Source organism: Vidua chalybeata, chromosome 3, assembly GCF_026979565.1.
Source record: "Vidua chalybeata isolate OUT-0048 chromosome 3, bVidCha1 merged haplotype, whole genome shotgun sequence".
Lineage (NCBI taxonomy): Eukaryota > Metazoa > Chordata > Aves > Passeriformes > Viduidae > Vidua > Vidua chalybeata.
The window spans coordinates 93,033,728-93,059,172 of NC_071532.1; the positions used below are offsets into that span (position 1 = coordinate 93,033,728).

The 25,445-nt window shown below is 38.1% G+C and overlaps 1 protein-coding gene across 9 annotated transcripts in view; it reads right to left on the bottom strand.

The window, feature by feature from the left end:
- DLGAP2 (DLG associated protein 2) overlaps positions 1 to 25,445 on the bottom strand; it is a 449,026-nt gene that overhangs the window by 49,739 nt on the left and 373,842 nt on the right. For all 9 annotated transcript variants that reach the window (XM_053938073.1, XM_053938076.1, XM_053938074.1 and 6 more), the window contains one exon: positions 14,320 to 14,531. In XM_053938073.1, the coding sequence (XP_053794048.1) occupies positions 14,320 to 14,531 (212 nt within the window). The remainder of the gene's footprint in view (positions 1 to 14,319; positions 14,532 to 25,445) is intronic.

Consider the following 25,445-nt stretch of genomic DNA (forward strand, 5'->3'; position numbering starts at 1 on the left):
GTTTCTGGGAAAGTAGATTTGTGCTAGTTGAATGCCTAATATTGGCCATACAGCTACTTCATGCTGAGCTGGCAGAATTGGTCAGTCCAGCAGCGTCTGTGCCTGGGTTGTTGGAAATTTCCCTGTGAAGGGTGAAGTTTCCTCTCTGGAAGAACCAGACCACTCAGTGAGTGAGAAAGCCACAGTCCAACTCCTGCCAAAAGACGAAGCACAAACCAGGGTTTTGTTTCTCAGACCATATTTATCAAACATTGAGCATGACCATAGGCTGGTGCTTGAAGAAGAACCCAGCCTTCCTCATGGAGCAGACACAACCTGAGTTTGGATGCAAACCCTGAGGAACACTGTGGGAGGAATCTCAAACATTTTATCATGGCTTTGCCTAGAAAAGCAGAGTACTGAGATCCATCTCTCCCTGTGGCCATGTCCTTTGATGTCTGATGTGTGACGATCCAGTATTCCCTCACACCACCAACTGCAAGAGCAGATGGGATTTAGAGACCCTTATACTTGGGAGGTCTGTTCTCAGGCACTTCCATGTGTTCTTCTATCTCAGGGTCAACACAGACATAGCCCTGCTTCCTCAGTGCATCTGCCTTAGATTCACAGAATCATTTACTTTGGACAAGGCCCCTAAGATCATTGAATCCAGTTGTTAACTGAATGCTGCCAAGTCCACCGCAAAACCTTGTCCCTATGTACCACATCTACATGTTCTTTAAATACCCCCAGAGATGATGACTCAGACATTTCCCTGGGCAGCCTGTTCCAAGGCCTGATAATAATTTCAGTGAAGAAGTTTTTCCTAATAAATTTGCTGGAGCATATCCAAAGAAGAGCAACAGAGCTGGTGAAGCGAAAAAAAAAAAAAAAAAGGATGCAGTTGGTTTACATCTTTGTTCAAGGGAAACATTCTTTCATAATCCCAAGAAATCTCCCTGGAGAAAAAACCAATTCATTTCTTCCTGTCTATTCAGTTCCTTCTGTGGAGTGCCTCTGTAACCTCATGCCAGAGATAAACTATGTAGAAACTATGCTATAACTGCTAAAAGCAAAATTAAAATATATGAGATTATTGCAGGTATGTGCTCAGAGGTTAATTAAGTCATTACAGTCAATGTGATTCTATGATTAAGATAACAGGCTGATAGTGGGTCTAATTTGGTTCTAGATGATAAAAAGAAGAGCATTTTTCTGTTCCCATAGGTATGAAGACAAATATAATAGATTAGGTGAAGTGGTGTAAAGCCTCACCATCCACATTTAGTTGTTGGATGTAACTAAACTGCCTTTCTTCTATAGACAGGCTGATGTCTGACAGCTGCTCTGTGTCATTCTGACTTTTGTATATGCTTTACTTACTCATGGAATCACAGAATGGCTTGTGTTGGAAGGGACCTTAAAGATCTTGTAGTTCCAAACCCCTGCCAGGGGCAAGGACATCTCCCACTAGACCACATTGCTCAGAGCCCCATCCAACCTGGCCCTGGACACATCCAGGGATGTGGCATCTACAGCTTCTCTGGACAACCTGTGCCAGTGCCTCACCACCCTCACAGTCAAGATTTTCTTCCTAAGATTTAACCTAAATCTCTAAGTTCAAAAGTGATCACCCCTTGTCCTATCACTACCTGCCCAGGTAAAAAGTCACTCTCCCTCTTCTTTAAAAGCCCCATTTAGGTACAGGAAGGTTGCAAGGGAGCCTTCTCTTCTCCAGGCTGAACATCCCCAGATCTGTCAGCCTGTTTTCACAGGAGAGGTGCTCCAGCCCTCTGATCGTCTTTTGTTCTCCTGTGGACCTGATCTAAGGGGTCCACATCTTTCTTGTGCTGAGGACTCCTGTCCTGGACATACTACTCCAGCTGGGGTCTCATGAGGGCAGAGAGACTTTTAATCTGTCTGGTATTGTCAATAATCTCTTTGATGTTGTTACATTAATATTTTTCAAAACAAATAAGTCTCTCCTGGATGTTCTGCTTGTCATCATTGGGTGGCAAAATGTAGAGTCTGAGTTCGTAAAGAGTTTGTTAAAGAGATGTTTGAGATGTCATTAAAATATGGGCCACATTAAGAAAAGATAGAAGAATAGAATTAAATTAGAAATTACTGTATGAAATACTCAAAATTAATTAATTTAAACCTGATTCTAATAACTATCTCCTTTGCTAAATAACGATTAAAAACCTAGTATTTAATTAATGACATTCTGGTTCCTTCTTAGGCATTTCTATCATTAAATACCATCAATAATTTTTACAGAAATAATTTCTTATGGAAAGAAGCCCAGTATTCCATAGTACTTCTAAGCAGCTGAGTTTTGATGAATGAGTTTGGATATTACCTGATCGTTAAATAATTTTTCATTTATCAGAGGAGATTGATTCATGGAACTGTAGCAAAGTAAAAGAAATGTAACATATAAAAGCTATAAAAGGCTATAAAAGCAATTCTATGCTCATTTGATTAACACTTTGAAATTTTCCTGATAAATAGAAATTATTATTTTTTATTTGTAAGATATAATCTCAAAGTTATCCTCTAGGATAATTGTGTTGATGCATGGTGAAAATTATGATCTTACTATAAACATGATCCAGGAGGTGAAATACCAGAGTTACATGGGGAAGTTGCTCTCAAATGTCACGACCTGTTGCTCAAGGAATCTCATGCTTGTCAACAATGCTAGAAAATGCAATCAACATCTGGCCTTAGTGACTTTTTAATGACATCCATTCTACCTATAAGCTTAGGAACAAAATTATTGACCTTCATTTCCAGAACATCAAAGTTCTTTGGCTTTGAAAAAAGAAAATAATTTTCTTTTATGTTCTGCAGCAGCATAGATGATCTTATATCTCAGCTGATCACTGCAGAAGGGCATGACAAGCATGTGCAAATGAGATGTTTTAACAGATCATCTCCAAGACCACTAAAAAAATATAGATAGTAACACCAAAGAGGTGGGTGTAAATAATCAGTACTATGGAGAAGGAGGAATAGGGTGAGACTAACAGGAAAAATTAAATTAGTATGTCTGCTCTCTTCCCACTTGCTTTTCTAAATAGACTAGATTTTAGGAAGAGATGTCCTTTAAAAGCTTTTCTGCCCCCAAGGGTTACTTTCCATTTTCCATTGGCTTCAGTAGAAGTTCATGGCAGCCAGGCAGAGGTCTTAAATTTAATGAGAAATATCTTATCTGAAAGAAAGGCTCAAAGCCTAAAGAAAATTTGGGGAAAAAGCACTTCCATGTAATGACCTTGCAGCTGTTGAGAACCTCTACTCTAAAAGTGAAGGACTCCCAGTAAAGGTAGCTAAATTTGCAATAGCACATTTAGCACTCAGCAGATTGCCCGAGTGTGGTCAGGGAGGAAAAATACTGTATTATAACCAGATAAAGTGAGCTATAGCATGACATGTTTATCTGGGACAGTATAACTGATAGCATGCCTGATAGCATAGCTGGGATAGCCTGTCAGCCTGGTACAGAGTGAATGGCAGTGAGGTTAGGCTGCATATTCCAAGAAAAAATAGATCAAGAATAAGGGAAGAGACAGTAATCCAAAGGCAGTCCTAAGCAGTTTCTAAGAGTCTTGCATTACAGTCCCCATCTTCTTGCATTTCTCTAAACTGAAAAAACTCAGGTTTCGGTATCCAAACCTCACATGTCCTGTTTTGGCTACTTGAAAGCTGCTCCTTCCTCCACACTCAGAACTCACATTTGCCAGAACCTCCAAAGACAGCTCTTTTTCATTCTTGACCCACCCAGATCCTAATCCTTACTGTTTCCTCTTTAAGTCCCAGCTAACAGTTTCCTGTTCAAGATCTTCTAAGATACCCCCCAGAAGTCAGCATTGGGCCACTTATCCTTCTGTCCTCTGCAGATTTCAAAAGTACCCCTAAAACCTCTATTTGTCATCACAGTCCTGCTCAACCTGCTACAGCCACCTAATCCCACCCCATCACTTAGGAGACTACCACTACTCCAAACCTCCTTGACTTCTTGTGTAAACTAACTGTTCTATCCCACACTTCATCAAGAGTAAAGTTTAAGAGCAGAATGAGGCAAAATAATTGCAGGAAAACACCCGTTACTTCAACCTTACAACAAGTAACAAGATGTGCTAAAAAAAACCAAACCCAAAGAAACAAAAAGGATGACCTTTTAAAATTCTTTTGACTCTAACCCCCCAGTTGAAATTTGTGCTTTTCCTTGTCTTGTAGTCATCCTTAACAGAACATATATCAAAAATGTAGAAAGAAATTTGAGTTTTCTTGTACTGCAATCAAAAAGCACTACATAAGGTTTGTGAAGAGATTTCAGGAGATGGAAAATCATGTCTAGATCTCTTTATCTTTTCCCCACTTAGGCCTTTCTAACCAGCGAGTTATTTAGAACATGTTTTAATGAAAGGAATAATAATGATGGCTAATCCAATAGCTACAATAACACATTAACTAATGATAAGGGAAGGGCATTAACTAACAATCGCAGAAAGACTATTATTTCCTCATCTTCAGCAATCTAATACTCAGCCTTCTATTTCCTTTTACATTAATGGTGCATTTGTTAAAGGAGTAAGATACTTTATAAATAAGAGAGAGCTAACATGATTTCATTTTTTTTTTCCTGAATTCCATTGTTTTAGATAACTTTTGGAAAGGTTATGGGACAATGGGTAGTGTCTGAAGTAGCACAGTGACTTCACGTATGGTGATGGAGGATTGAAGGCTTTCCCACTGCAATGTGCACCACAGCACCTCACACTACTCAGCCTAAACCTTTCACTTTGTGTAGCACGCGGCCTGTCCTCTGTCATCACCAAGATCAGATGCTGATGAACACCCAGGATGGTTTGTGGAGTGTCTCCTGAAGTCTCTTGGCACTGCTGCATGATAAGTATTGCTGTGAGCTAGATTTACAACGCACAGTACTGCACCAGGACTTACACAAACATTGCATGTTTTTCTGAAGACAAATCATTTTGTCGTTTGGTGAAAAGGTATGTATGGTAACAATATTGTTTTACTTTTAGGACAGCTTGAAATGCCAGAATTAGAAAATGGCAAGGTTTAATATCTTATAGCTAGTCCAGGGTCAAAACAACAAAGAAAAATCACAAAATCACAGAATCAAGTAGGTTGGAAAAAGCCTCTGAGATCAAGGTCAACCTATGACCTAACACCACCTTGCCAACTAGACCACAGAACTGAGTGCCATGTCCAGTCTTTCCTTAAACAGGGAACGGTGACCCCCCCACCTCCCTTGGCAGCCCATTCCAATGTCCAATTACCCTTTCTGTGAAGAATTTCTTCCTAACGCCCAATGTAAAACCTCCCCTGGTGCAGCTTAAGACTGTGTCCTCTTGTCCTGTCACTTGTTGCCTGCAAGAAAGGGCTGACCGCTGCCTGGCTACAACCTCCTTTCAGGCAGCTGTAGAGAGTGATAAGGTCTCCTCTGAGCCTCCTCGTCTCCAGGCTAAACAACCCCAGCTCCCTCAGCTGCTCCTCACAGGACTTGTGTTCCAGACACTTCACCAGCCTTGCTGCCCTTGTCTGGACATGCTCCAGCACCTCAATGTCCTTCTTGAAATGAGAGGCCCAAAACTCGATATGGGAATTGAAGTGTGGCATGACCAGTGCCGATGTTGTGGTTTAACCCACTACAGCCGAGTACAGGGTAGAAGCTAGAAGCCCCCTAACTTCTTCCTACAAATTCTAATTCCTGAGCAGACATACTTGACAGCCAAGACAACCCCAGGGGAAAAATGGACTATATAACTCCTGAGAAAGAAATCTCAGGAGATCCCAGTCACACTGGTTTCATTTTGTATTTTACTGTCTGCATTTTCTAATAAGTGATAGACATCACATAACTTTATCATAAACCTAATACCATTGTTTAAAACAGTATGATTGTGATGCCAGCAATACACTTGCCAAGGTCATTCCTTGACCTACTCAATTCAAAATAGAGATCACTCCCAGAGTACCTTTTCTCTGTCAAATGTTCAGTCACCAGTGCACCCTGGGTCAAGAAGGCACCAAAAGTGAATTAATGTCTTCCGAGGCCTCTAAAAGTTGTAGCAAAAAGGTCATCTTCTCACTCTGAATGGGTTTATCAGGTTTATTCAGAGAGCATCCAATATAAAGAAAGTCCATGTTCCATCAAATTAAGTTTTGGAATTGCCATATTCTAAAATCATAACTTTTTATTTTCATGATCATGCCTGCATTTGTGTAAAAATGTGAGAATGAATGGGAACATTAAAGAAAGTACAATCAATTCTGTTCAAATCAGAATATACAATTCAGAAGTATCTTTCTGGGACAAAAAAGATAAAATTTGTAAAAGAATTCATCTTGGGTGCCTAAAAAGGAGGTGCATTAGAATTATCAAAGTAGTGGCAGTTATCAAAACCTATTTTATTAAGAGATTTGCATTTCAATGGATATTCATTTCTCTATCTGGATCTATCTTAACTATGTCTTTCAAGATACATGAAATAACTCATCGACCAGAATCTAATGATTAAGCTTAGCCAGCAGGGCTATTGTATAGCAGCTGCGAGTCACACTGCATCTCCATGGAGCCCTGCTGGAGTCAATAGAGCTCTGCAAAGGCACCCAGATGTGCCTGCATGCAGCCCATTGGAGAACTCAGAGTGTAGATATTAAGTCTGATTCTCCCTTTCAAATAGCACATTTAGTCTGGCTCTTTGGAAACCAAAAGTGCACATAAATCTCATAAATTCATCTGTAGCAAAGAATTCCTTTTCTAATATTTGCCAGTCAGAAGCTTCTCTTTGATCACTGATAGATATGAGAATTTGGGTGAAATGAAATAGTTTAGATGCCTAGATAGTTCATCATTGACCCATACCTTTTTAAAAAGTGTGCTTGAAAGATATTGAACATTATTACAGGAATATGTTAGGAAAGAGGTGGAGACTGCTGTTTCGATCCTTATGAAATGCCTACTAATCACTGGTAGGAGAGAACTCTTACTGTCAGTAAATGTTTAGGGATTTGGTACAACATGAACCAGAAGAGAATGAGAGGAAATCATCAGAATCGTTAAACAGTCTGGTGGTTTGATCACTCCTTGCAAAGATAGAGAGGATGTAGGCTCAACCAAGCCTGTATTCCAAATCACTCAAAATGTTCCTGTAATATAAAAAGTAGGCTACAAGAAATCTAAACTCTAAACTTTCAAAAAGGTGACAGATTTACACATATAGCTAATCTATAGCTAATCCTAAAAGTCTTGTTCCCATATAATATTTTGAGCTTGCCCTGGCAAGCAAGCAACAAGCTAGTCAGCATCAACAAAATTCAGGCGGATGCTAGGGCAAAAACTCAAAGGGCATTTAAAGCATAATGTAACAGTTCAGTAAATGGGTCTGTGGATCTAAGCAGAACTCAAATACTGGATATATGCTCCTAAATCCATTTGTGTAATTGAAATATTCATCAATTTCCTCAGGAAGCTATCTCACTTATTTTTTTTCTTTTTGCTTTTGGTGCATGTACACATGTAAAAAGTCGAATTCGGTAGAATAAGTGTAGACTATGGGCTATCAGGACTCATTAAAGCATCTGAACATGAGCTTAATTTAAGCACACATGTAAGTCCATTAAAACCAGTAGATCTAAAGCAAATAAGTGACCTTCATGCTGAAGCTGAAGATATTAATGAGATGTAATTTCTGGAGAAGCAATTGTATAGAATTGGGAAAAGCGAATATATATATATACACACACAAAAAAATTTTTGTTTTTTTAACCACAAGCATTTTAATTTTCAAATCCTTGCCTGAAGAACTGTTTCTGTACACATCCTTTATAGTCCTAGTTATTTTATTGAGAAAATCAGCTTTTGAGCCTTTTCAAATGAAAAGTAAAACTAATATATTTGTTAGAAGCAGAAACAAATAGGCACAAAAAAACAGAAGCATATTTTCCCTTGGATGTCACTATTTGTGTTTGTTATATTGACCTGAATCTTACTGCATTTTCACCACAATCCATCATGTAATTGCATTTTTCTGAGAAAATCCTGCTTTATTCCTGAAAATACTCTGGACTTTGGGTAGAGCCTTAGGATCCCCCTTCCATCCCTAATCTAGGGTAATACATTTCAGCTCTACAACATAAAGCTGGTATTTACTAAAATGAGGCAGGAGATCCAGGCTCAGTGACTCCCTATGTTTCACACTATGCTACTTCTCAGAGAACAAGATGCCTAACACTGCTTAAGAGCATTTGCTATTATTCTGCAAATGAAGAAAAGATGGGGATGTCTTTTGACCCCACAAAAGATGTTTCCTAGGTAGCCAGATGACTGTCTGCCCTTCATCAGCATTCCCTCTTAACCCTGCAGCCTAATCTAACCCAGATCTTACTGACTGCAGCAGAGAAGACTATCACCAGGCCAGTGGCCCTCTGATTACATTATTAGTTGATAAGGCTTTGTAATTAGCCCTCAAACTGTCCTCAGTAAATCTCCAATTTCACCCCTCAGAGACTCTGAGTAGATGCTACTACACTATAGGGCCTCAGAAAGCTACTAATGAAGTGTGTAATGAGGCTTTTTAGAGTCAGAAAATTGAGGGGAAAAAAAACCCAAAGATAAATAAAAAACATATAAAAGATGAGGGTTCCTTTTCTAGTGATTTTCTTCATCTCTTCTATTACAAATATTTCTCAGGAATGGCTTCAAAACTATTCCTAATTTAAAATGGAGAAGAGCTAATGGCAAATTGAAGCTTACCTTAAAAATTAAAAAGGGCTTGGATCAGTGGCGCACAGCAATGGATATAATGTTGAAAGAGGACACTAATTTCTCTAGCAAGGAAGGTGTGCTTTAACTCTCAAACTGTGACATTTCTGCAGCACACCCACTCCCCCACACCCACTTACCCACAGCCTTTTCTGTGTACACCTGCCAAGGGGTGTGTCTTAGGAGAAAGACCCACGAATTTGTTTGGCACTGAAGAATAGTGGAGTCTGCACTGTCATGGGCAAAGAAGGATAAAAACCCACAAGGCTGGTCTTATGCATTGCTTCCAAACTTCTCTTTTGGCTTTCACTTTCCCATGTTGTAAGCATGTAATGGTTATCACAAATGGTTGAAAATAGAAAGATTATTATTTTTTTTAATGGAGATTTCCCATGTGTCTTAGAGGAATCTGTGCTACTCCATGATTCCTGCTGAGCCAAGGGGTCTGGCAGCTAAGGGCTGTCAGATCTGGTTGATGTTTAATCCCCTTGCTGTGTGCTTTGGCAACATTTTTGTCGCCATAAAAAAGTCTGCAGAACAGAACATGGTCATGCCTGGGATAACAGTCCAGATAAGTATTAAGTTAGCGTGGCTGTGGATAGATGCAATCTCTCACTCTGAAAAGAGGGAGAGCAGCGAAAGATCATTCTTTCACTCTGGTTTACTATGAGCCCAGAAAACACGTCAACCATTTCAGGTTTTACACATATTAACTAACAATATAAATGAAGTGGTTTGTGTTGAGTGGTGACTCACCAGGCTGTGAGTAAGAGTGGCTGAAATATGGACATGCATCGTGCTCTTCAGGTGTGCTATGGGTGTAAAAAACCTACAAAATGGAGATGTTAAACATCTGAGGGAGGCACAGATGCTGTCTCTCTGTGAGTGTGATTCATAATTTAAGATACTCATTCCATACAGTGGCCAAAATCTGGCTGAGTATTAAGAGAAAAACTTAATCTTGTGTTGTCAAGACAACTTGAAGTATCACTGGTATTGTACTGTGATAGTTTGCCAAATAATTTGTACTATGGCAGACTCCCTTCCTCATTGAAGCACTACATTTTTGTACTACCTCTGTGCTCACACGTCTTTCTGTCTGCCCACCCATCAGCTTAAGGTGTCTGGGCTACCAGAAACAGAAAAGTCTGCCATTAGAGGTTTACAAAACAAGAGTACGCATTGCTGTCACTGAGTTTATTTTACTGTAGCTTAACCTATTTAATCTTCATCGTTTCCTGTGAGTCACTTCAGAGCATAATGGAAAACTTCAGCACAGCATGACTCTTCATTTGTGTGAGTGATACCAGTATGATCTTCAAATAGAGTGTATTTACTTTGGGCTAAATGCTATTGTTATTACTTTTGACTACATGGTGAGATGATTTTCAGAGTCTTTCATAACACTTCAAAAAGGAGATACTGAAAACAGGATTTGCTATTTCTATAGTATTATTCTGTTCATTTACATAATCAGTATATTAAGTACTTTTTTTCCTGAAAATGAAAAGCATCACATAACCATATTATATTCAGTTTTTCAGAATTACCCCCCTATTCCAGAGTATAAAATTTCTGTTTTATTTTCAACTTTGTGTTCTGGATCCTAGTGTCTCTGATGCTTCCATCTCAGCTTTGCTTGGTTTTGTCATAAATTAAGAAAAATGACATTTCCTAGGAAATGATGGATGAATGAAAGGATACCCTTACAAATCATGTGGGTCAATCTCTCTCCCAGGATTGCACAAAACTTATTTAGGACAGGGAACTTTGTTTCAGCTATCCATTCCATAAACTGATCAGTTGTTTTGATCTTTAATGTAAATGAAAATGCCTAGCAGTATATGGCATACCTTCTACAAACTACTGCCTTCCAACACTGTTTAACTTCATCTTCAGTAGCATCACAGCACAGCAGAAAACAATGGACTGAATAGAAGGGCTTGCTGCTCTAGCATACCAAAACTGACATCTGAACAATTTTGTATAACCACAGTGAAAAATAATTAAAAAAAAACACCAACATTTTTTTTTTCCCCAGGGCTACTGTGAGTCAACATAATTTCCACATTAAATAGGACTTCTGACACCATTCCAAGAAAATGAAAAGTTGAAAGGAAGTAGATTCAGGTATGTGTCCTGTCTCCACTACAGCAAGTCTGATTACATTATAATTTGCTCAAATGCAATTTCCTAATAATACTAATAAGTTATACTGCCTTTAACTTGATGTTATTGGACTAAGTCATGCAACATACTGTTTAGTTTTTTGAAACATAAAGAAAGAATTGAAGTTCATTTATCTTCAGTGAGTCATCTAGATATTTAGGTGCATTTAATTTTTGAAAAGTTCAGAAAAAAATTGAGCCGCTTTATGCTACAGCTATACTCAGAAATAAGCTAGGTCCATTACCTGACCCTTTGGCCAAGCTTCCCTATCCTACAGTGGGAGTGATTGCATCCAACAGATCTGGTCCCTGAACCATGTCTTGGCACTATCCGGAGGTGAGACAGGTGGCCCAGGCTGGAGGTGGGCTGAGGATGCTGCTGGCTGTGCTCTCTCTCTGACAGAGGTGGTGATCAGAAGACTATGGTTGGGTGTATGACCTGCTTCTGTCAGCTTTATAAACCAGCAGTGGCAGACTATGCACTTCTGTTTTTTTTTTACCCTCCCCCCCCACAGCTTGGAGTAAAATATACTCCTTTCCAGAAGCAACTTAAAAGATATTATTTCAGAATTTTAATACTTCTATTATATTATTTATTTATTTCTATTTATTTATTCAGATGCAAAAATGCATTTTTATTGTTTAGAAACTTTTAATGTTCAATTTGCTGGATCTTTGAACAACACAACCCAGTAAAATAAGGCTTACTTTTGTCGAAGCAGAAACAGAATTTAAATGGGAAAAAAAATCCTTGCAAAGATGCCTAATAGTACTCAGAGGAGAAATGCACACATGTCAAACGTCTGTTGAAGGTTAGGTGAAAGCTGTTCTAATTTTCATTTTATCGTATTCAGGATAGTGAAGGAAAAGTAGGTTTTTTCTTATGAAATCCATCTACTTTTGTTTTGCAGCCAATAAATGTTTTTATACTGCCAAAACCATCAATATTCAGCTTTTATTACAAGTCTACTGGTGGTCTGGCAGACCCCAGTTCTGAGCTACCCTGTCGCCCCAGCAGAGAACTAAGAGAATTAAACCCCCATTTTATTTCTGTGCACTAGCTCTCTCCATATGGGTAAACAAGGAAAAAAGCCAGCTAATGCAGCTGACATCTTGAATTATGTAATTTCTCATAACACATGCCAGAAATATTGTTCAGCCCTGCTATACATGCAGGAATGCTGCTCAAAGCCCTGGCTTCTAGTTCAGCAGCACGATCAGTGGTACAAATGGTGCTCAGCATGCAGTGGGGATTACTGAGCTATGCTGGGGGAGGAAGGAAGGCTCCATAACCATTATCCATTGCTGTATCATTCATAGACATCCACCAGACAGAAAAGGCAACCACAGGGACAGGGAGACAGAGATACTGGGAGGAGATGGCTTGTGGTGAAAACCCAAGTTTAGGATCAGCACTTTGTATTTCTGTGCAACAAGAGATTTTCTGTCTGCCTTTAGGATTGCTGAAATCTGTAGATTTTTGCAAGAAAGGCTTACAAGAACCAAAATAGTTGTCACATTTCTGCTTGAAGTCTACTGGAAAAACCTGTGAATATTAGGCTGGTAGATTCAAGGTTTTGCCCTTCAGTTTAAGGAAAAACTGAGGACTTAAAAGATACCTGTCAGCAGGGGCAACTATTCTTAGTCCAGTGCTAGTGACAGATTTTCAACAGAACCTCTAATAATATTTTACAGTATTTTACAGTATTACAAAAGTCTTCCTTCTTTTCTGACTGGTTAGTGGTAACTATGGCATGAAATCCTCTGGGGCCATGAACAAGCACAGTTGTCAAACCTAGTACATGCATCAGCAGTGCACCCGTGCTTTAATCAATTAAATTCTGAGTGGTGTATTTGCAATACATGGAAAACTGACAGAAGACACAACATTTGGTATTAGCCTACTAATAACCACCTGCCTTCATGATTTAACAAATCAGAATACTTTCTTAATTGAAATATATTCCTTATCTGAATATGTATGTTTAGTTATGTTTAATTGCTGTCTGAATGTGTTTATAAGCTGCAGTGGTCTAGGGCAGCCACCAAGACCTGTCACTCACTGGAAAATTTGTGCTGCTACTCAGATTCCCTTGTGGGAGGCCCAACCATAGCTGGATACAAAAACAGCATAGAATATATTTTATTTGATCTACGTGCTTGGAAAGTTAGAAGACTGTCTTGAAAAAGATTTCAGTTTGTGGCATGAATAAGATAAGACATCCCCTCCAAAACTGGAATGACTGCAAACAAACTGTCTCTGGGAATGATCCCTGGCCTACAACAGTGCCCAGAACTCAGCCAGGCAGTGGCTGGGCCAGTACAATATGAAGCAATGAAGTTGGAAACTCTTCTCTTCAATAATAGTGAAAATTGGTGACTTTCTTGCAGTTTGCAAGGCAAATAATTCAATTTAATTAAGCCAAAAGGATTTTTGCCTATGATTTTTGTTTTATTTTGTTTTATGAAAAGGTGAGTCACTATGGTAAGCCATATGATATTACCTACAGAACAATAAACAACACTTGGTCCAAGATTTCACTCTTAATTTCTTTAGTTTATATCCCAGGCAAAAAGATAACTTTGATAACCCATGGAAACACCCAGTCAAATTAATAGAATCTGCAGATTTTAAATCAGGCTACCACTTTGAAACTCTCCTGACAAGAATATTTACTGTTTACTTATAAAATGATATATTGAAAAGATACAAAGGAGAGGAAAATAAAGATCTATTGGAAAATATATATATCTACATACTTCCCTGTAGTTTTAAGATTTGCTTTACTTATTTAATAGGCCATATTGTAGGTAATATGAATGATAGGATGAATGAATAATAACCCGGTCAAACAAAACCCTCCACAATGTGTTTAAATGAGTATGATACAGTATAGCCGATACATAGGCATTGCACTGATAAAAAAGGAGTAAAATGCCCAATATATGGTACAATTACATATTTAATATTATATATAGTATAGAAAAGAGTATAGAGTATATCTAGTATAGAATAGAGTATATTTTCTATTTCAGAGAAAGCAATGAAATAACAAAAATTGTATTATATACCAAACCTTCTAGAGAAAAAAAACCCTGAACTTTGAACTTTTTTCATAAAATATGTATACATTTCCTTCAGTAAACATAACAAACTCATTCAGAAGTAGAAGATTTATTTCATGGATGGAAGAAGATATCAGGTTTTCATCCAGTAACCACAAGAAACTGTAACTAAGTTAAAATGAAGCCAAAAAAATTACCTTTTAAACTACAGATATTTTTTCCTATGGAAGCTGACCATTGCCCATAAGACACAAATAAAAGTTATCCAGGTCATGACAACTTCCAGAAAGGTGTAGTGAAGCTTACTTTTGATGATCTCCAAGTGGTCTTTGCCCAATGGATTTTAATAATGACTCTGGTCGAACTGATAATTTTGGTGATGTCTTGGGGCTAGTATCAGAATCTCCACTTTCTTCATCTCCCATGGCCTTAATATAGCTTCCACTTCTCATTCTTCTGCATGGGATCTCGTCATCTTTCCCACCAGCTGGGTATCCTCCCCATTCATCCTGAGGTACCTAACGGAGACCATAAAACACACACACACAGAATGTGCTTTATTCTTTTCATATGTTTAAATACTTCCTTCCATTATTAATTTTACAAAGACAAGTAACAAATTTTTCATTCTTCAGAAACAGATTGCTAAGAAAGAGAATTCTAAGAACCCTAAATGATTTTCCCATTTAACTTCAACTTCAGAGTTAGAAATTTTCAGTTTATAAATGTTAGAACCCAAGGAACAATGAAGTAATGGATTGTGAGTTGAGCTGCAATATCTATTTGTAGATACGCTCTAAACTGCAGGAAGCAGCTTAAAGTTTGCACATAGATTTTCATCTGATAACAGTAAATTAATCAGGTATCTCAGACATAAAACTCATTGAAAGCTGAGCACTTTGGGGTTTATTACCAGCAGTCCTTATAAGGGGCTTTCAGGGAGGTGAATGACATATTTCAGAAAAACTATGCCATGATCTTGGCATAAATGGATAGGAATAGGATTTAGGGCAAACTTCTGTGGAAAAAAAAAAAAAGAAAAAGTGGTAATTTTTCTTTTTTCTATTTAGAAACTGCAAAATGGTTGATAGAGACTGTAATAGATCAGAAATTCAACCAGTTAAATAATGCGTGTGGTTGAAGGATTGCAGCTGCCTTTATGAAGTTCAGGTGGATTTCCAAATGGTAAAATTGGTAGTCAGATAATCCACAGCTGGTGGATGGAAATTTCTCTGCACCACAAATTACCAAAGAATTGAGCAGGAGTGGATTCTTTAATCCAAAGTGAAATCAGCCTTGTTTCAATGCTTATGATTAAACACAGCCTGTCTCTGCCAGTATTGATTTTTTTTTTTTAAATTTTTTATTTAATCTTCCAAGGTGCGGAGTCCTCTGGCTCTAATCCAGAAACACACTTATGCATTTAATTTGTTTTAAAGATATAGGCAACTCTCTGTAATACATTATAAGGACTCATGGTTAAAAAGTAGGATATGACAGAGTTCATCAATGGACCAAGGCAGATGTCCTTGGCAGCTTCAAATCCTTTATCAACATTATGATTCCATCTATATTAAGCAGTTTAATGTCTTTATTTACTAATATACTATAAGTCTGAAATCTCAATTAAACATATATTTAGTAGTTTCTGCAAAGCAGGATGTCAAATAAAGATTTTCAAGTCAAACATATTTGAAAGCTTCTATAGACAGAGTTCACTGTGGAGCTGAAGCAAATGCTCCCATTGGTTTCAGCAGTCTTGGAGACTGGGTTTAAATAATTAACATGATCTGCTTGCCATCTACAGCCCTTTCAAGACAGATGAATTAGCCACGCACACCAGGTGAACAGACCTGGGGCTTTGAGTCCTAAAAAGGGATTAAGGGAGAAATGAAGTTTTAAAAGGGGATGAACAAGTAAAAAGAGAGATACTAAATTTAAAAGCCCAAGCTTGAGACAGAAAAAAGAAAATAAAAGACTGAAGATGAAGTCAGATAAGAAGAGATGAAATAGATTGCACATATCAGAAAAATGTTAGAGATAACTATCAGAGAAAAAAAAAAGTCATGTTCTTATACAAAGTAATAGGACAGAGCATGAATCTAAGTGAAATATGGGTTACATCATGCAAAGAAACAAACTTTTCCCTTTATTCAGCTTTGGATGGTGATTGGAAAGGAAGCATCGAAAATCTTCCCAAACTTGAAGCCTGTAAGTGTGATACATCATTCTCATTTCTTTTCTCAGACCTAACATGTATAAGATTAATGCTGCAAGATTGTTTTCTATGATTCTATGATACTTAAAAAATCATTTACATGTAGTCATAGTAGTCATAGCCAGTCGTTTAAAATACTAAATATGTATACATTAAATTCAGCATTTGAATTTTTAATCTACAGCTGACAACTCTATAAAAATCTGAATTAGAGAGCTATTTTATTACTTTATATCATACAAACACACTCTTATTTTTAAATATTCTTTATTAAATGTATGTCAGCATGGCTAAAGCCAAAATCCAAATGCCAAAAAAGCAGTTACTGACATCTACATAGGTCCACTACAAGGTGTACTGTTAAATTTTCAATACTAAAGCTGAATTAACATTTCTTAATATTATTTTCTAAAAAAATCCCCTCATAACTTTTTCATAGAATAATTATTTAGGCTTGAAACTTCTTTCCTTCATTTTACTTCAAAGATAATTAAATAGAAAGTTTAAAAAGGCATTGATCAATAACCTTTTACTTATTCAAATGCAGAAAATTATTACTTTCTCAACTTTATTTTGTCTGAAATTCCATGTTCAAATAAATAGATAAGGACTGGATTTAAATGAGTACAACACAGGCTTATTTGTTGATTGAAGTTGCAATCTTATTTTAAAAGATAGGAATGACTGATTTTGTACATTAAAGTATCTAAAAAATTAAACTTCATCACTGTGATAAGGACAAACCTTACAGTTATGTGCATTACTGTTTCTGTTGATTGCATTTCTTTTGCTGTCTGTATTCATAAGTTATATGAATTCACATAACAACTAAAGACCAAAGCTAAAAACCCAAGAAGTCCTGCTCCATTTGTGGTGTGATGTGCTCATGGTAGACAAGACAAGAAGAATCCCTTTCTAATCAGAACAACTCATTGGATATCACAGAAGCATTTCTAGTTCTTTCAGCATTATTCACAATTAAAATATCTGGGTTTTGTACGATTTTTTTTTTGCCCTTAAGCCATTTAAAGGAGCACAATACACTGAGCACAGTGAAAATGATTCTGGAACCTGGTGAGGAAGTTTGACCATGTGTTTTCTCAGAAGGTTTCATCCAGAGCTTTGGACAACAGCTGGAGTCCTTTTGCCATCTTCAAAATAAAAAGAAAAAAAAAAGAAACAACAAAAAAAAAAAAAAAAAAAAAAAAAAAAAAAAAACCAAAAAAGAAAAAAAGGAAGAAGAAAAAAAAGAAAGGGCCCTTGACATTGTTTTTCCTCGTGGACTGAGAATAGAAGCAAAATTTGAGTCCCAGTTCAGCCTAGTTCTTTGTTTATTTGATAGGTTAAATACTTGGAAAAATCTTTCCAAATCCAGGCTATCTCAAACCTCAACATAGCTTTAAAGAAAAGCAAAAGCATTACGTAAGTGCAGGAAAGCTTTTTATTTTGAGATATTAAAAAAAAAAAATTAACATCATGTATGAGGGTGATTAAATACACATCTTCCAAAATATGGAAAGGGCTTTGCAACTTGCAGAAATTTTATCTTACAATAGTTACCAGCCCCTGAAATTCCCATCTGCAGGGCTTGCAGCTGCTAATTTGGAATAATTACCCTAATTATCTACTTACATACAATGATGAGTGCTGATATTTATAATGTCTAAGAAGGCCTTCCTTCTGTTCTAGATGTTAACATGAATCCTTGTATATGTAGTTTCTATCCACAGAGGAGTTATACTGCATATTACCATATGAATTTCCTTTTGCAAGAACAACTGGCTGACAAGGTCTGGCTGCTGATCTGGTTACAACTGTTAGAGAGAATGATGAGTTTCCTTCATAAGTATCATTCACTGTTGCTGTGACCAGATTCACAAAATTTGACATCTTTCAATTGTCCATCTACTGATTCATTTTGACATCTTACATTAATCACCTAGGGTCAATTTTAATAAAGCACTTGATACCTAACACTTACTACATGGTATGAAGCTGAACTGAGAGTGAATTCCAGAACCTTAGGATGGATCCTAAATTCCCCATAAAGGCATTTAGGAGAGTTAGTTCCTTCAAAGTAACATAAAGAAGGTCCATCTAGTTAGCAATCCGAATGTAAAGCGCGAAGAAAAATCTCAAATAGTTCTCCTTTCTTGGACTTTCTGTATCTGATTACAGGCAGTAGAAAGGCCTTCTGTTATTTCCCTGTCAGATCCTAAAATCATCTTTTGAAGAAAAAAGGTGGGTTTTGTTTTGTTTTGTTTTTTCTAAGTACAGTAGCCTTATTTTTTCCTTCTGTGATGAAACAGCTGTGGAAGTGGAAGACTTTCTTGGTCACCTTCTAATCAATGATGTTTGGAGAGCTCTCCTCTTTTTGTCATTCCCAGCCTTTTCATGAAGCCTTCATAGATTGCCTGGGGAGGGCTGGTTAGGAGAGAGGCACTCCATTTACACAAAGGGTGTGATGCAGCTTTGTGATCAGGGATTTATCTGAAAAGAGAGCGCTTAGATACAGTCCCTAGGCCAAGCACTCACATGAATTTTATGTAAAAGAGTGTTTGGATAAAACTTGTGGAGCCTCTTAACAAAGAAAGAAGTACCTTTACTCCAAACTGATGTACATCCTGATGATCAGAATGCAATTCATGGAACTGAGAAGATGGTTTGACCTTCTGTAGGCTACAGAAGAAACCAAACTGTCATCTTCACAGAGGGTATTCTAGAAACTTTGTTACTATAAAACTAAGTTTCCTTGCTTTAGATAAAACGTCGCTAACTTTGTTCCTTATTAGAAGTTCATGTCTTAAAGTACCCCTTACTACTAATTTTTTGGCTAAATACCTAGAGTGTCACATGACCAGTTAATGGCCATGAAAGTTATGATTTCTGAATTTTATTCTAAATCTTACTTCTATCTCCCTTTCATAGAAACAGTACATATTTGTGTGAGTAGAGTTCATATTTTTCTTGTTTTATTATTTTATATGTTTTACACTGTGTTTTAATTTGAATTAAATGGACCAGGCTGCCCAGGTAAGTAGCTGAATCACTATGGATGTATTTAATACCCTGGATGTATTTAAAAGACAGGTAGATGCGGTGCTTAGAGACATGGTTTAGCGATGGACTTGGCAGTGCTGAATTAACAGCTGGACTCAATGACCTTAAAGGTAATTGGAAATTACGAATAAACGATTCTATGTTTCTATTCTTCCTGTTAAGTGTATTGATTGTGCTCAGACCAGATCTGACAGAAGAAAGATTTTGGACCCTTAACTGGACTTCAGTTGTATGTCTGTCCCCTGATTCTCAGGAAGAAAAAAACAGCATGTTGTCAGGGAAAATAGGGATGGATTTAACAAAACTACAGAGCAAACTAGAAATCATGGAATTTCTGAGGTTGGAATGGACTCTGGAGGTCTTTAGTCCAGCCTTCTGCTCAAAGTATGGTCAGGTACAGCAGGTTGCCCGGAACTACTACAAAGATGGTGAAGGGCCTTGAGGGGAAGCCGTGTGAGGAATGGCTGAGGGCACTTGGTCTGTTCAGCCTGGAAGAGACTGAGGGAGGACTTCATTGCTGTTACAGCTTCTTGTGAGGGGAAGAGGAGGGGCAGACCCTGATGTCTTCTCTGTGGTGACCAGTGACAGGACCTGAAGGAATGACCTGAAGCTGTGTCAGGGGAGGTTTAGTTTGGATATTAGGAAAAGGTTCTTCACCCAGAGGCTGTTTGGGCATTTGGAACAGGCTCCCCAGGGCAGTGGTCACAGCACCAGCCTGACAGAGCTCAAGAAGTGTTTGGACAATGCCCTTGGACACATGGAGTGACTCTTGGGGATTGTGCTGTGCAGGGCTAGGAGATGGACTCAATGATCCTTGTGGGTCCCTTCCAACTCAGGATATTCAGTGACAATTTGACTGCGTCCAACTGGGTTTTGAATATTTCCAAAGATGAAGAATCCACAACCTTTCTAGACAACCTGTTCCAATGTTTGACCACATTCAGGGAGAAAAAGCTTTTCCTTATACCTTGTGAGACATAGGCAACCTAGGCCCCCTAAAACTAATTCTAGGAGAGTGAACATCTAATCTTGTATCTAAGCAATACTGCTAACAAAACTGGAAGAAACAATGAAGTGTTCATTCTTCTGGACTGATAATTTGATTTTTTTTAGTTTATTTCAGTTTAGGGTTTAGCTAATACAGTCAAAATGACAACAGCCACTGACATTTCAAAACAGACCTGCTCCTGTTGTTCCATCCACTTCTATGGCATTTGCTCACAGTTCACAGAATTTTAAAAATGTTCCACAGCTAAACTGCTGATTACTTTACTATCTAAAATGAAACTCTTCTAAATAAAGGGCTTCAGCTGAGGGAGATGACTATGACTTCTTCATATTTCTCATTCCCAAAGGTTAAAGTGAGGATTACCTACCTCATAGGAGTTCTGTGAAATTTAACTAGCATGCAGGTATAAAATTAACTGAAATATTGATTTTTACCTAAATCTTATTTTAGTAATACAAATTTCACATTTTACTAGAAGCAGAAGCTGTCTACACATGAAATTAGACCATACATGATGTGAAGAAGGATAAGATATTAAATACTCTGTTGGAGACACATATTTTTTGTAATTTTATGCTTAGCCTGGTCAAGAAGATGACACAACCTGAAATGCAGGTAAGAGGTTTTCTCCTAGATCATATCTTCAAGAGCCTCAGAAAAACAGCTTTCATGCACAGCTGCAAGTAGATGAAAGTAAATGACAATCTTGGAGAGCAGAGATGTTTCTTTGCAATGGTAGAAAGTTTCCTTGATACTACAGTGGGAGATGAGAGCTGGACCTCCTGTGTTTTTGACAATTTCACTCCAGAAGGAGCACCACACAATTACAAGAATATTTTTCTGAAGTTAGTGGCACTAAGACATTTCCCTGTTTACTGGCTGTGGACTCTAGACCCTGTTGCTCAGGATTTTTACAGGAAGGAAAAGTGCAGTATCTGAAAAGACAAGTTTGTTTCCTCAGTAGCTAATCTTGTGTCTACAACTCACCACAATTTCAGTGCACATTTTTGACTAGTTTCTTCAGTGTTTTTTTTTTTTTAATGTGCTGATTCATTGTTCAAAGAACATGAATTATGCAATGAAGTAATTGAAAAATCTCTACAAAACATGCCAGGGACTCCTCCTCACCACTAATAATGTCATTATTCATAATTAGCTTTAATTTTCACATGCCACCCTCTACTCCTTGAACTTCTTGACAGCTCAGAAGCACAGAGAGTTCTTGCAGCATTCCCAAAGGTGTGTTGACACTGTCCATCAAGGCAGGAGCTAATTTGAGAAAACAAGAGTAATATTTCAAGCCATTCTCTCCAGGCTTTGCTCTGAACAGCCATAGTGTTACAGAAAGAGGAAGGAAATAATATAGATCCCAAACAATGTATGTTTTACATTGGGTTGAAAACAACTTGACTTCAGGAATTTGGGATTTGGTAATAATCTGGACATCCATGCAGATCACAGAACACAAACATACTATACCAGCTGGGAGATGTTCAAATAGGAAAATCATTGTTAGCATTATTTATTGCTTGATTTTATTCTCTCATGTGGAGTTCCAAGCAAACTGGACTAAGCAATCCTCGAATCAAAGATTTCTGTCCAATGTACTAAAATTGCTTCTGTGTTTTCTAAAGAACTGTTCTCTTTTCAGTTTAATCATGTTTTATAACTCATATCTCACAAGTGATTAAAAACAAAACCAAAACCAAAACAAAAACAAAAAAAAAAAAAAAAACCCAAAACAAAAAACAGCAACAAAAAAGAACCAGCTCTTTGTTTCCCAACTGGTTTTCCAGCAACAATGTGAATTATAATTCGAGGATGGCTTAATACTGTAATTGGTGTGAGGACTTTGTGGCTTTTTTTATACTATTTGGATGAAAATGGGCCAAATTCCTGCCCCATTACCATATGTGCTCATATTGACGGCACAGATCCTTGCAGTTCAGCCACCTGGAAATCCTCTGCTGTGTTGTTGGGTCTCTCTGGGACACTCAGGACTCTGCTGTTTTGACATAGTGGAGCAAGGTGCAGTCAGACAGCAGTCGTGGACTTGTCCACACTGTGGGTGATTTTAGCTTGCTAAGCTCACTGAGATTTTGTTCCAGAGCTTTGGTATGAGATGAACTTGGACTGAAGGGAAGGCTTGGCCTGTACTTACATGAGAACCTGTTTATAGTCTCTCAGTCTAAGAGACAAAACCAGCAGAGTTTCAACCAAGAAACCTGTGTTTCAATTGGCTGTGTATTTCCTTTGGTATGTGATCAAAGACATTGCTTTGTGGTCAACTCAAGCCACTTTAAAATTATATTACCATTAACTTCAGTGGGGTAGGTTTTCCTTAAGCAATATTCAGCTTTTCAAGCAATGCTAGTAATGGTCAAATGACCTAGAGTGCTACCTGAAAAATTACCCTAACAACAGTAATAGGGATAAGTAAAGGTAAGTGTTCAGCTGAGCTGGTGAGTTGCTCCAACTCACTGTGCTCCTGCACAACCATAATAACTTGGGAGAGAGAAGGATGCAAATAGTGTGGTCGCTGCTTAGGGCTGGGCAAACACAGGTCAGTAAAGTCCCATGGTCTTGCCTGGAGGTCGCTGCCCTGCAGCACTTCACCCCCATGCTATGGAGCAATCTTTACCTCTGAAAAAGTGTGGCTACCAGGAGCACACCCTGGCCTTCAGTACTGTGCTAAGTACTGAACCAAGAGTGCTCAGGAGGGAGTTTAGGAAAAAATTGGCTAGCTTGGATGAAAAAAATGCCTGAGACCTGCTGAGCCACGTAACAGTATTGAGGATCAGAATGCAGTGCCAAGGAAACCATCCTGACACTATGTAATTTGATAGAATAGATGTAGCATAAGGTAGCAATTTACTAAGGGAAATTCACAGAAACATTAAAGATCCCAAGTTGGAACTTTGCATGCAGGCCACAAGCAGCTTTTCTGCCAAGGAAAGGAGTGTGCACCCAGAGTTTGTTTTCCTATGTCTCTGTCTTTGGGCCAGCTCTAGTTGCATTTTCCTTTCAATCTTTTTTCTATAAATTGAATTGAATGCAAATTCTGCTAAAACCAAGCATCAAAAGTCTAAAGACCTAAACAGAATTGCAGCCTGTCTCTTACTACAGATGAAAGGGAGCCAGGAATACACCTGCCAGCTGGGCTGCCTGACTGACAGGCAGCAGATGAGGCCCACGGAACCACATCAGCAACTGAAGCTGACTACAAGTTTTTCTGAGTTGGGCAAGACCCTGGAGACCATTCAAGGTTACAGAAGTATAAAGTAAGAGAAAAAAAAAATGCCCCTTAAAAGAAGAAAAGGAGAGGTGCTCCCAACAAACTTACAAATCACAGCACCTCTGAAACCATAGAGACTAAAGAGCAAGGTCTCCAGGGTTGCAGAGCTATTATAAGGCTAGAGAGGGATGAACCTAAATGGCAGCATATGCAGGGCTGACTCAGAAAGTGGCCTGTGGTAAACAGCATCTTATTAAATTGAAGCAGGAAATTATATAACTTTTTTTTTTCAGTTTGTTACAGGTCTACTACTGAAAAAACAGTAAATGTCTTTAAAACATAAATATTTTAAAGGCTATTTAACAGCTGTATTTGCCTCTCATCATTTTTTTTCTGATTTTAGCTAAAGATTGACATAATGGTTTGAACAGTTAAGTCCAGATAACTGTAATTATCTAGCTTCCAGAGCAAAATGAGTATTTTTCTCCTGTCTATCTACTATGTAATGCTTAACTATCTGCATACTTTTCAAAAAGTGTTTCCCTACCAAAGTACCAAGAAACTTGACAATGAGCTATTTAAACACATTTGCCATTCCACTTTAAAAAACAAGCTTTAAGCACAGCATTGTAAGATGGCCAAACCCAGAAAAAACAAAAACAAAGCAACATTTGTGAATACTTCACCATTTTTACAGTCATGTCCTTGCAGGAAGAATGGCATGGACTGCTCAAGAGAGGAGTGGGGTCTGCCCTAGGCAGCAAACCTGTGGCCTAGGAGAGTGTGCAGTCATTACAGCCCCAAGTGCAGTCTCCTTTGACAGATGGCCTGAGTGTATATAACAGTAAGTTACTCCCGTATGAAAACTTCTTCAGAACCAGTGACACCTTTGAGTAACAACTGCAAAGGTCAACCTTCAGCTTCAGTGAAGTGAACATTGAGAAACAATTTGGTAACACACTTCTAACATCATAAAGAGGACAACTCCCCCTGATTAAAGGGCAGTAGGATCACAGCCTCCCTTTTCTGCTCATAGCTTTGACATTTCCACAGTAATAGGGACATGTTCTGGCAGCTTTAAGAAAATACTAACTCTGAAATCTTTCTACTCTCATTTGGAAAAAAGTTTCAGTAATTCATTTTATTCAATATGAGGATCCTAGTACATGGGCATGGAAGCAGTGCCCTGTACTACTGATTAACACAGTAATTCAAGATACCAGTGATTTAAGACAGCTGTTTGGTCAGAGCTTTTCTTTACAGTATTATTGTTTGAATGTATTTCCCTTTGGGAGGGGTATTTAGGTATTATAGGATTTGTGATACACAAACCCATCAGCATTCAGTAATACAGAGAAGTGTAAGCTTTATTACTCCTTTTTATTTAATGCTCCACGAGATGTTGCAGACTGACATCAACACTGTGAATGGACCGTAGGGCAAAAAACTGTCCCTTCATTTCCCTATTGTTTGGGCACTACCTGTTTGTCTTGCACATCTCTGCTGCTGACTGGAAGGTTATAGGGGTGGCTGGGACATGGATGTCTCAGCCTGCAGAAAACCAAATGGTACAGCATTTGTCCATGCTGATTGAGGATGCATACTGCCCTGCTACCCTGCTGTCTATACTAGCTTTTCATGCTGTGGAAACAACCCAGTTAATTCTTCAGCGGTGGCTGGTCATAAATCATTGTGAAGGCAGCGTGGGTGATAGTGATTTGGATGTGAGTATCAAAACTCTGCTAGCTCTGGCTAGCTCCACAGTGTGCACTCACTGGTAGAGGATTGGATGTAGTTTCTGTAGTTCATGCACGGGTTTTATGTCAAGCAAGCAGATACAATCTAGTTTCACAAAAATGAAGTGCTGAGAAAAGTGCATTGAGTTCAAATCCCTCCTTGCAAACTAGAGG